Source organism: Anopheles gambiae, chromosome 3 (assembly GCF_943734735.2).
Source record: "Anopheles gambiae chromosome 3, idAnoGambNW_F1_1, whole genome shotgun sequence".
Taxonomy (NCBI): domain Eukaryota; kingdom Metazoa; phylum Arthropoda; class Insecta; order Diptera; family Culicidae; genus Anopheles; species Anopheles gambiae.
Genome location: NC_064602.1, coordinates 19,696,303 through 19,708,650, shown reverse-complemented (window position 1 = coordinate 19,708,650; position 12,348 = coordinate 19,696,303). Strand labels below are relative to the sequence as shown.

Below are 12,348 nucleotides of genomic sequence, written 5' to 3'. Positions count from 1 at the left end.
TAGAATCTTTATCGAGCAATGCCTGCAAAACCTCTTACTTTTGCATAATTGCTTCTTCTTACTTTTGCATAATTGCTACTTTTAAACCGAGCTCCCGTTGGGTCAAGATAGGTTCAACACTCGACTCAAAATCACTGCACCAACGAGGCGGAGTCGGTTATGCTTTCTCGCACCTACCGGAATCATTGCAATCTACTGAACCTACTTGTACCTTTCGGGTTGACCCGAACGACTCCGGGTCGCTAATGAATGGCTCCGACCCGGTAGGTTCTTGTCGACCCGCTCATCACTACTGTAAACTTGCGACGTAAATGCTATGGCTTTTAGTAGCTGTTTCTACCATATTGTCATTAGTGAAGCAGATTTCCCTGCAAAAATGCACAAGCTGCCATGTTTGGGAATTACAATTACAATGATGTATTTACCTTATCGAAATGACTGAGTTGACAGAATCCTCCAGAAAAAGTAATTATTGACGACGCATGTACTGAGACCGCGTGGACGTATTTTAATACATTTGTTAAATTTAGTAGCTAGTGACTAATTTTGTGCCGGTCTCGTAGTACAGTCGTCAACTCGTACGACTTAACAACATGCCCGTCATGGGTTCAATCCCCAAATAGACCGTGCCGCCATACGTAGGACTGACTATCCTGCTATGGGGGGGGGAATAAATTAGTCACTGAAAGCCAAGCCCACAAGTGGGTACAGGCAGGCCTTGACCGACATCGGTTGTTGAGCCAAAGAAGAAGAAGAAGACTAATTTTGGACTTTCCAGAGTAACAGTACATTTTACTTCTCTTTGTCACTTGAATTTTTCCTTTCGTATGTTTTTGTTCGGTTAAAAAACCTTTTATAGCATTGATAGGCTTTAATCACATAGCACTGGTACCCTTCAGAGCAAATAAGTCACAAATAAGACATTAAACCAAGAATACTTCACAAAGGAACGTCAATGCTTGTGTTTTTCGTATCTAGTCATAAAAATTAATCCAATACAACTGTACCTGCACTCTCGCCTCGGTTAGATTGATCTTCATGGCCAGATCCTCCCGCGTGAACACATCCGGGTAGTGAGTTTGAGCAAATGCTGTCTCGAGCTCTTCTAACTGTTAAAAAGAGTGTAAAAATAGAATATAGAAAATATAAATCATTGATACTGCCTTGAACTAGAACATATTTTATAAAACATACCTGTTGAAGTGTGAAAGTTGTCCGATTGCGCCGTTGTTTTCGCCGGACGAAGCTTTCGTCGTGTATGGCTGGATGGTAAGAATAGCTGGTGTCTGTAAGGAAATTGTAGAAAAAAAATAAATGAGAGCCACAATTGGTTTAGATTTTTAAAGAAAATCAATTTGCATCAATTTACAAATACGCAAAGAACCCGTATTACGAAACCGTATTGCGAACAATCATCATTACCATCAGCCAATTCGAACCGTCATTCCCACGAGCCCACAGATTGAAAGCGCTCTCCCCCCCCTCCCCCTTGGGTTGGACTTTAATCCCGCGAAGCACCGCACGTAAAGCAAGTTATATGAATTATAATTAATTTCATTATTTATTCATGCAAATAGGAAATTAATTTTTCACAATTTTTATCTTTTCCATTACGATACTCCTTTCCCTGGCGTTGCGGTCGAACGGAACGGAATGCCGCGAGCCCACGCGCACGCACCAACCCGTTGAACGGATGAAGAAGGGGGACGGAAGCTTAAGCCGCAGGGTTGGTGGCGAGTTTTTGTGTCCATCCGTCCGGTCGGGATTCAGTCGTTCCCAATCGTCCCAACCGGACGCGAAACTGATCCCCACCGGCCGATGGTGCCGAGATTGTGCGTCCGGGGAGAGCTGTGTCTTTTTTTGTTGCTCTCTCTCAGCTCTTCCGTGGCTTTGCACACAGTTCACGGGGCGTTATTTGGCCAGTGAGGTCGATTTTTTGTGTGTTGTATCGTTGCTACTGTATTGTCCGGCAGATTCCGGGCGGATCACTTGTTTTTTTTTTTTCTCCACGTGCCACACCGGTGCATTGAAACATCCTGCGTATTAATGACGATTTTTCCCGTGATGAAAAATTAACATCAAATTACTGAAATCATTCCACCGGCACTACCACCACTACGGGTTGTTGTTCGGACAGAAGGATTTTTTATGCGTTTCACTTCACCATCGGAGCCTTATTTCGATTTGAGGTGAGTTCCGGACGATAAACGAAAACACAAATCACGGTGTGCAGTGCTGCATTCTTGTGGCCAAAGGGGACCTCCAACTTCCATCAGAAAGGAAGAAATATCGATACAAAAACAACGAACGAGACAAGATAATGCTGATCCAGTCGGGTGTTTGGGGGCACGTGGCCGAAATTAACGGTCATCAGCGGTGAAGCGTGCACCAATTATTGTCATTCGGAGCCATTCGCACCCAATTTGGCACACCCGACCGACGATGGCAGATGGAGCAATTGAATTTTACCCACCGTTAATAAGATGGGCTGATGGAATTAAAACCGTTCGGCTGGATTAACGTCGACAGTGGGTACGGCTGGCCGGATGTCGATGGCCGATTGAGAAGATGAGCAATGTGCAGAGGAGGTGTGTAAACTGATGGCAATACAGTGAAATGATATGATTGCTATATATGTTGATACACCGATAATTGTTGTCTCGGAACGGAACAAAACACAAACATGATCAATTATTTCGCTCTATCTTTAATTAAATTGCTAAGAATTATGTTATTTTGATATTTTGACTATTTAAAGAAACATTTGAGGTTGGTCTGGTGGTGCATTCTTCAAATCGAACGGCTTAACAACATGATCGTCATGGGTTCCAGCCCTGGGTAGACCGTATCGCCATATGTAGGACTGACTGAGCTATGGGGGGGAATCATTGAGTCACTCAAAGACAAGCCCACTTCACTAGTGGGCACAGGCATGTCTTGGCCGATAACGGTTGTTGTGCCAAAGATGAAGAAGCATTTTAGCTACTTCTCCATGTCTATCTATTTTATGATTCTTAGTTGATCGAATAAAATACTTCTCAATGTACCGTTATGTTTCAAATTACGGACAGCTTCAAATCCGGATATTCGGCATGTTTTTTTTATAGAATTGCTTCTTATCTAGTCCCTGGCCATACCGCTTTTTAAATTTTATTTAATGGCCATGATGTGCTAGAATATATTAAAAATGTGTACGACCCCTAGTAGGCCCTGATGCCACAGTAAATAAATATTTTCTGTCGGTCAGATCACCGCCAAAAGCATTCTTAGCAGTTTTTCCTCAAACCCACGCAAGTGTTATTTCTTCGATAATTCCTATTAATCGTACATTGTTATTCGTTTCCACGTACATTGAAATACATTGGAATCCATTGTGGAATTAGTTAGCAACGTGAAAACAACAGTGTTTTATTATATTGTGCACGGAATTTCATTAAAACACCTATTTAATACTTTCCGGAATTTGGAGCAATATTGTTATCTTGATTTAAATTCATAAAAATCAAGTAAAATCAAGTAAAAATATGGTTTTGGATAGTGATAACAACAAGAACAAAGATTCAGTGATAATTATATTCAGTGATAACAACGATATTTGAAGATAGATGTGCCCAATGCCTTGTTGGTCGTTCAGGAAGAATCTTCGAATCGCGCAGCAGTACTTTGGTTCAATGCGTCTAAGAGTGTCGGCCTGTTGATCCAGTAGGACACTGACCCTCAGAATTTGGTGTCCGGACATTAACATATGTTTAAAAAATGTGTTGTGTATGTTAAAGTGACGATTATAAACGAGATTTTGAGGTTTTCCGGAATATGAATCAAAAGGTTCGTAATTTGAAACATCTCGAGCTCGAATCTGTCCGGAATTTGAATCAAGGTATCGTTGCAATTTCATGAGTTTTTGCAGTGTTTTTAAGTAAAATTATTGGAAATCTTAATTTTTTCACAATTGTAGAATGTTTGCTTCAGTAAAATGAGTTATGCTGGGGTATGACGAATTAAATATGAATTAGTGAGAAATTATTACATTCCAAAAATGCCTCAAGTGTCCGTAATTCGTAGTAGTAGGGGAAAGCGGGGCAAAATGGGCATGTTAAGCAGTTTACTGAATATCCCTTTGAATATGCCACAAAACACAATTTTTCTTTCATTATTGTATGCCTCCACCATTTATCTATGGATTAAAATTGCCACATAGAACGAAAACAACTTAAATAGATGAAAATAATGTAAAATAAAAATTGATGTTTTACGAGAAGCTTTTTTGACACGCGGGGTAAAATGGGCATAACCCCGGGGCAAAATGGGCATATGTAAACAAACTGTGAAACGTCAAAACACTGGGGCAAAATGGGCCACAACAACTGCGCTTAGGTAATGGTCTATGCTTTTGCACACGTTTCGTGAAATGTATTTTCGTTCTATCTTTTGTTTTGCTGGTCAGAAAAGCCCTTAAAATTCATCCAAAAATATGTTATCAAAATTAAAACAGTTCTTACACGTTTAAATCTACAAAACTGAATCTTTTGAAGCTGTGCCTGTTATCATTATTGAGGCGACAAATACAACACCATAGCCTCACCAAGGGCCGTATGTCAAAAGCATCTGCCCATTTTGCCCCAAGCGTAACTGCCCATTTTGCCCCACGTGAAGCATTTTTGTATTTTTTGTTATATTAGTAAAAATACGCATTCAATCGCCTTGATTTCTTCAGACAAATTGTAAAGAAATATCATATCTTTAAAAACATATCATGTAAAACATCAACACATCCCTGTGACAATGGTTTAAGCTTATTTTTGAAGTGGCAAAAATTATATCAATATGCTACTAAACCTTATTTTGCATTTTTCTTGGTTATTTATTATGTAAGGGTTATGAAACTTACATAGTGTTCATAGAACACTCTAATGAATACATTTTGAGCATTGGAAAGTATTTTTGTAGTCAAATAATGCTTAAATAGAGGGTGCCCATTTTGCCCCACATGCCCATTTTGCCCCGCTTTCCCCTACGGTATCTCTGTTTGATGGTTCTTAGTCGTTCCAACAGTGCTCCTCCTCGGTAAGTCATACCAACTTTGTAATGAACGGATTTCATCAGCACGGATAATACGAAAGCTGGATTAAAGAGGCTAGGATAAACAGCAGTCAACTGTAATTCCTAAATCACTTGTTGCAATACTTTTCCAAAAAAGAAACAGTATAAATACACAAGCCTCTAGTCAATAAAATAGCTTGGCCAGGCATCTGACCGCTATCTGTTTTGTTTTTTTCGATTTGTCATTGCCATACCTATTTGCATTTCAAAGCGGAAAATACAGTCATCTTACTTTCAACATATTGTTGCTTAAACCATTTCGATTTTCCTGGAAATCCATTACCCCCGAGAGTGTAAAATTGGTGCCAACATTTTGTGACCCCCCCGTAATCAACCTACCGGCACACGACAAACATACCAAAAATACCTTTGCATTCCTAAACCAAACACGCTGCCTTTCGAGGTGGCACAACATTGCAAACACGTTGAAATTGATTTCTCGGAACTCAAAACAATGCTCAGCTCAATTTGTTCAGCTCGAGCGCTCCATCGCTGCCAGGTTGTAGGGCTTTCTTTCCTTTGCCAGCTTGCCTTTGGAATGGACGTACCGTTTCGTCACACACCACGCCGAAGAGCGCTAATAAGCATAATGACAACTGTTCTCATGTGATGTTGATGTTGATTATGATGATTACGGTTCGCTGATGAAACGAGCGATCCCTGCCAATAGTCAATAATTGCATTTCTACCGTCCCAAATCGTCATCAATCGTAGGGAACGCGGTAAGGAAACAGATCAGCCGCGATGAGCGACCGCGTACTGTACGCATTCCATTCGTAATAAACAAAATTCCACTCCGAGAAAACGGCGCGAGTGCGGGATTGATTGGTTTTGGTGTTAAGAAGACACCCACCCACATCGAGGTGCGAAACTATGGTTCGCAATGACGGGACAAAACAATTGAATTACACTAACAATCTATCGAACCGCAAAAATTCCTTTCGATACAATCGACCCCCACCAAGGGTGTGGAGTTTGTTCCTTCATAAGGTGCAAGTGGTGGGCAAGAAAGGTACGTACGTGCAAAGGAAATCATCGGGTTTTATCATGAGTTCGACGAAAACCGATTTGCGCTTTCTTTCGATTTACGCCACATAGCATAACGATGTATGCGCACCGCGTCGCATACATGCTGAGATGCAAGGGCTTCGATCGGTAATTATACGTCGCGTTGGCGTATCATCTGGCATCTTCGATTCAGTTTGGTTGGGCTGTATTACATTTTGGGAATTTGTGCTTTGCTCGCTTTTGGATGTTTGTTGCCTGATGGAATATATAGTATGAATTCAATCGGAATGCGTCTTGAATTAAAAGCTGTAGAATTAACGGGAAACTCATATAGCATAAGCAGATGCTATTTTAATGAACCATATTTACGCTTTTTACACATTTATAATCACTAATTAAGTGTTAAACTCTATCAAAAAATGGTTTTCTACAGTTGCATGGCACAAAACGCCCTACTCCATTACAAAAAGTTTAAAATCGCATCGCTTTCCAATCATCGTCCTAACACAGTCTCATACACCTCTCCAAAAAAAACTCCAATTAATGACAATCGATTGTAACAATTATCACCCAACCCAACGAAATGGAAAGCCCGATTTACCTCGCACAATGAGGACAGCAAACATTACGCACCCTTGTGCCTGCTGCCCAACTATGTCTCTTCATTATTAACATCATCATCAACACACTATCACAGGGAGGGCAATTAGTGAGTGACACGGCTCCGTCCGTCCGTCCGTCCGTCCTCCCAACACAGAACCGGTGAGGGTTACGATTACGGCTACCAACTGAAGGGTCTCCTTCCTGCTGTTTTATCCCCCTTGCCTCCGACGATAGCACCAAGCAATCAAGCCGAAGGACGCGCACATCCTGTGGTGATACCGTACGTAGCAAAAAACAACATCGCAACGTCCCCTCGCAAAAAGGGACCGCAGATTGAACCGTGTACGGGAGGGAAGGAAGAACGTCTTGCTACTGAAGGGATGGAAACAGATTAAGAATGGGTTTTTCGGCATAAAAATCATGCAGACTAGTGCGGAACGCGGCTGGTGGTCCGGAGTGGTGCCGGATAAAAGAAACACACAAACACAATGTTCAAGCGCTGCCATCGTTAGAACGTGTGCTTGAACGCCCTTTTTTTTGGTGCTATGCTTTAACCCGTGTCGAACCCGTTGTTGTTGGTAGCTGTTGCTGTTTGTTAATCTTGGTGGCAAATAAACACGAATTGTTTGTGTTGCCCACAACAAGTAGGCTAGTTGTTGGGTGGCGAAACAATCGGTGCCGCGGTTGATCGGTTTGGCACTTGAGACTGAAGTGCTGCTGTGTTTGTAGTCATTTGTTGTTTTACGCCATATGGAGGGCAAGGGAGTAAGCATGTTGATACTTTGATGGGATTTAAGTGAACACTTTTTTAAATATGAATAACAATATGAATACATAAATGATTTTTGGTTTTTTTCCGCAATAGTAGTGTTGTTTTATTTCATTAGCGCAAATGAATAGTTTTACAGGGTTTCTTATGAATTTGGATGTTTTTTTAATGTTTTTACTTCATCGCATATTTTCATCAATAAGCTGTTTCCTTTATGGGTTTTTACTAATATCTAAATTTGTTTCCTACAATTTGTTCAGAAGTTTGTTTGACGATGCCGAAAAACGACGAATCTGGAAAACACATTCAGAAAGCATCTAAAAATCTTTAGAAAACTACCAAAAAATATAGGAAATGTTGTATGCAACTCTAAACAATAAATAAATATCAATTTTATTAGTTCAAGATGTTAAGTTGGAGGACTAGTTTTGATGGGTGTGCGAAAACTTGGAAAAAGAAAATTCATTGCGGTAGTTTTTTCGCTAAACTGTAACCCTTTATTCACGAATTATTGCCCATACAGGATCTCTTTAGCCAGCTCAGCATCGGAAACGAACAATTAAATCGCGTAAAATACATTTCAACAATAAAAATGGAAACTTGAATGATCTGTAATTGGTTGCTCGGTAAACGCATGGCATTCATTTGACAATTTTACGCATTCGAAATGAAGCTTACAGTGTTGAGCTGGCTATTGAAACACAGTAAGGCATCCATTATTGACAGTGTGTAACGATCTTTGCCTCTAAAACATCAATTTTTCCCTCTAAATCTCTTATCTTTGTCACTTTTTCATTCATACTCCTCTACTAAGCGACAACTACTATACTACCCTGAATGACTTCAAGTTACAAGTAAATTTGTTTTCAATAAAACTGTTGTAGAAAACAACGAGGTCGGCGAAAAGTGACACATTGTTGTTTACAATTTGTGTTTATTGATAAGCCGTTGACAGCCGAACCGAAACGTCGCCGATTTGCCGTTACCAGAGGGAGCAGAAAAAAACATCGCCGCGCGAATCGAAAAACGGCCATCGCGCGAGCGCCATGAGATCAAGTCAGAAAGCGTAAGAAAGCGTACGTGAAATTTTTTAACCACCAATCCGCCGCGAAACTTACTTTGCTACGTTGTAAGATTTTGTTCAATAAAGTAGTGCAGTAAACTACGAGTTAAAAGATCACGTTTAAGTTTGAGTTGAAGAAAGAACTTTGCTTCTAGAACATTTTTAAAAAATTTCACCTCTTAATTTGCTACGTTCCCCGTGTGAAGCTTAGTTGAGTGAACATGAACCGCGAGAACGCTGAGTCCAACCCCGCCGCGAATTCGACAGTGCGACAACTTTCCCCGGTGCACGATTTAGAGGAAGACACTGTTTCGATACAGGACTTGGTCCAGCAAGCCAGGGAGGCTAACGAAAGCTTCATCCGGTTAACCGCGCAAATCGCTCAGTTAAGCCCGAGTGTGTCACGGGGCCTTGGAGTGTCGCTGAATGCGCAATGTGGAGGCACGGTCTCCCCAGTCAGCCAGGGAACCGCCGAAGATGTGCTCCTTCCTTCGGCCGTGCCCGTACCGCGGAGATTAACGCAAGGTACACCTGGCCGCGGCAACACGGACCGTGAACCTGCGAGCGCACCGTCTCGATCGAGCATTGCTTTCCCGGATTTTCTGCGTTACAACGCGCGAGCTAGCACTTCTGCGACTCGGCGTAGAGACGCAGACCAGAACGCTGGACCCAGCCAGCCTCCAGCCACGCAGCCTGATCGAGATCGTGACCTACAGCGAGCTTTAGAAGACCTGGAGATCAAGCAGCTCAGAGAACGGAACGAGTTGATGCAATCGTTCCAGGCCACCGGTCATCAGGGAACAACGCATCAGCAAACAAGCGCAACTGGTCATCAGGGAACGTCTTCTCAGCAACCACGCGTGAGTATCGTTCCGGAAAGATTTCAGGCGAATGTTTTCTCAGCCTTTGATCCTTCGCAGATGCAATACACGGTCAGACACGGTGGAGTACGGCTACGGGACTTGCCGACGTTTGCCGGCAACCCCGAAGAGTGGCCGATGTTTCTTTCCTCCTTCGAATACACCACGGAGGAGTACGTCTACAGTGATGTGGACAACCTAGACCGACTTCAAAAGGCTCTGAAGGGAAAGGCGTTGGAGTCAGTACGTTGCCTCTTGATGCATCCGTCCAATGTACCGAATGTTATCAGCACATTAAAAATGCTCTACGGTCGTCCTGAGATTATTGTTCACTCGCTAGTAAACAAGGTGCGCGCCATGCCCGCACCTAAACAGGATCGTCTCGATACGCTGATAGATTTTGGGATCGCAGTCCAGAATCTTTGTGCGACAATCACAGCCACAGGTCTCGACGAATACATGTTCAACGTGGCTTTGTTATACGAGCTGACGGAGCGCTTGCCTTCATCGCTAAAGCTCAATTGGGGATGTCATCAAATGAACTTGGGACGTGTAACGTTGTCAAGCTTCAATGATTGGCTGAATCATTTGGTCCAAGCAGCCAGTTTGGTGACTGTTTCCTCGGTACACGTCCCAGAAAGTCCGTATACAAGAACTGCATCGAATGCCACAGCGAACAGGCAACATCGACACGTGAATGCGCATCTCACTGCCGCTCCAGCGCGACACACTGCATCGAGTTCCAGCAGAGCCACACCACGTTGCCCAGTATGCCAACAACAATGCGCCAACGTAGAAAGCTGCCCTGACTTTCTTGCCATGGACATAGACGCCCGTTGGCGAGCAGTGCGAGAGAAACATCTTTGTCGCAAATGTCTTGAACGACACTTTAATCGTTGTGAAAGAAGAACGCCGTGTGGCACAAATGGTTGCGTTTTCCTACACAACAGATTGCTTCATGATGGTCGGAGAACCACAGCCGAAGCGCTATCAGCCGGAACCGGCGGACACCATATGAGCAACCACCACCAAACCGCGTTAGCGAAGCCGCCACTCTTCCGTTATGTCCCGGTAACACTTCATGGCAATGGCCGCAAAGTTGATACGTTTGCGTTCTTGGACGACGGCTCGTCCGCCACGTTCGTCGAACATGCTTTGGTAGAAGAACTTGGCCTGCAAGGAACTCCTCATCCGTTGTGCCTCTGGTGGACCGGAAATCAGAAAAGAGAGGAGAAGAATTCGGTGAGGGTATCGTTAAGTTTGTCAGGACGTGATGAAATCGGCAAGGTGTATGTCTTACCAAATGTGCATACCGTACAGAGTCTGGCGCTACCGAGACAGTCACTTAGCGCAGAGAAACTTCAAAGCACATTCGATCATTTGAGAGGCTTAAAGCTTAATTCATACACTGACATCACGCCTAGGATCCTCATTGGTATGGATAACTGCCATCTAGGTAATCCGATGACATACCGTGAGGGAAAGCCACATGAACCTGTTGCCGCCAAGACACGATTGGGCTGGATAGTGTATGGATCGTACCCAACGAATACCGGTAATGGCGCGAATGGCTTCCTAAACCATCATAGCCCACAAGTTTGCCCGTGTGTAGATAGCACAGACGATAGAATCGATATTGAGCTTAAGAAATATTTTGCGATCGATTCGATGGGCATTACCAAATTGCCCCATCCAGTTGGCTCTAAAGATGATGAAAAGGCGTTGGAGATCCTTGCAACCACGACTCATTTAAAAGGAAATCGTTATGAAACAGGTTTACTGTGGAAGTATAGCAATGTTCAGCTACCACCAAGTAAACTCATGGCCATAAGACGTTTCGAATGCCTGCAAAGAAAAATGCAAAAAGATCCGGTGTTGAGAGCTGCTATCATCGACAAGATGAACGATTACGAAACAAAGGGCTACATCCGGCGCCTCACACCAAACGAAATAGCTGATACACGGAATACAGACTGGTTCTTGCCGACATTTCCGGTAACGAATCCTAACAAGCCAGGAAAAATCCGTATAGTGTTCGACGCAGCCGCCAAGTCTAACGGAGTCAGTTTAAACACGTTCCTGCTCAAAGGTCCAGATCAGCTGGTAGACCTCCTGACGGTCCTGTATAAGTTCCGAGAGCATCGAATAGGCGTAGTAGGAGACATCAAGGAGATGTTCTTTCAAGTGGCTATGCGACCCGAGGATCAGCGCAGTCAAATGATTCTATGGAACGGTGGCGAGACTGATAAGGCTCCAGACGTGTATGTTGTTACCGTTATGACGTTTGGGGCGGCGTGCTCGCCCTGCTGCGCGCATTATGTAAAGAATTTGAACGCTGAAAAGTATAGAGATGAGTTTCCTCGTGCCTATGAATGTATTGTCAAGGAGCATTACGTCGACGATATGCTCGCCAGTGTCGAAACTGAAGACGAAGCAATTAAGCTGGCGAAGGACGTACGTCACGTGCATGCGAATGGCGGATTCGAGATTAGAAACTGGCTCTCGAACTCGCATTTGGTGATGGAACAGCTTGATGTACCTGTAAAGATAGAGAAGGATGTTAACGTTGGCACAGATGCGAGAACAGAAAAGGTATTGGGAATGTGGTGGGACACACAAGCCGACACATTCATGTACAAAGTCTCACCTAGAAACGACGAGCAGTTACTGGCAGGAGCGAAACTGCCGACTAAACGCGAAGTGCTGCGTATCCTTATGAGGATTTACGATCCTTTGGGTCTATTGGGGAACGTGTTGATGTTCCTGAAAGTATTGCTGCAAGAAATATGGCGCGCTGGTGTCGGCTGGGATGAGCAGATTGGCGGCCGTTTAGCAGAACAGTGGGAAAGGTGGACTAGCATTTTACCTGCCGTCTGCCAGATCAAAATACCAAGGTGCTACCGCCAGCGTACGTCGGCCCTACCTCGTAACGTACAGCTTCACAT

At 43.4% G+C, this 12,348-nt stretch overlaps 1 protein-coding gene across 1 annotated transcript in view; it reads right to left on the bottom strand.

Annotated features, from left to right (window-relative positions):
- The window catches only part of LOC4577943 (diencephalon/mesencephalon homeobox protein 1), a 94,975-nt gene that overhangs the window by 50,655 nt on the left and 31,972 nt on the right, over nucleotides 1-12,348 (bottom strand). The window contains exons 3-4 of the mRNA XM_061659494.1: nucleotides 1,195-1,286; nucleotides 1,008-1,109 (exon numbers count right to left, since the gene is read on the bottom strand). Coding sequence (XP_061515478.1) covers nucleotides 1,008-1,109; nucleotides 1,195-1,286 — 194 coding nt within the window. The remainder of the gene's footprint in view (nucleotides 1-1,007; nucleotides 1,110-1,194; nucleotides 1,287-12,348) is intronic.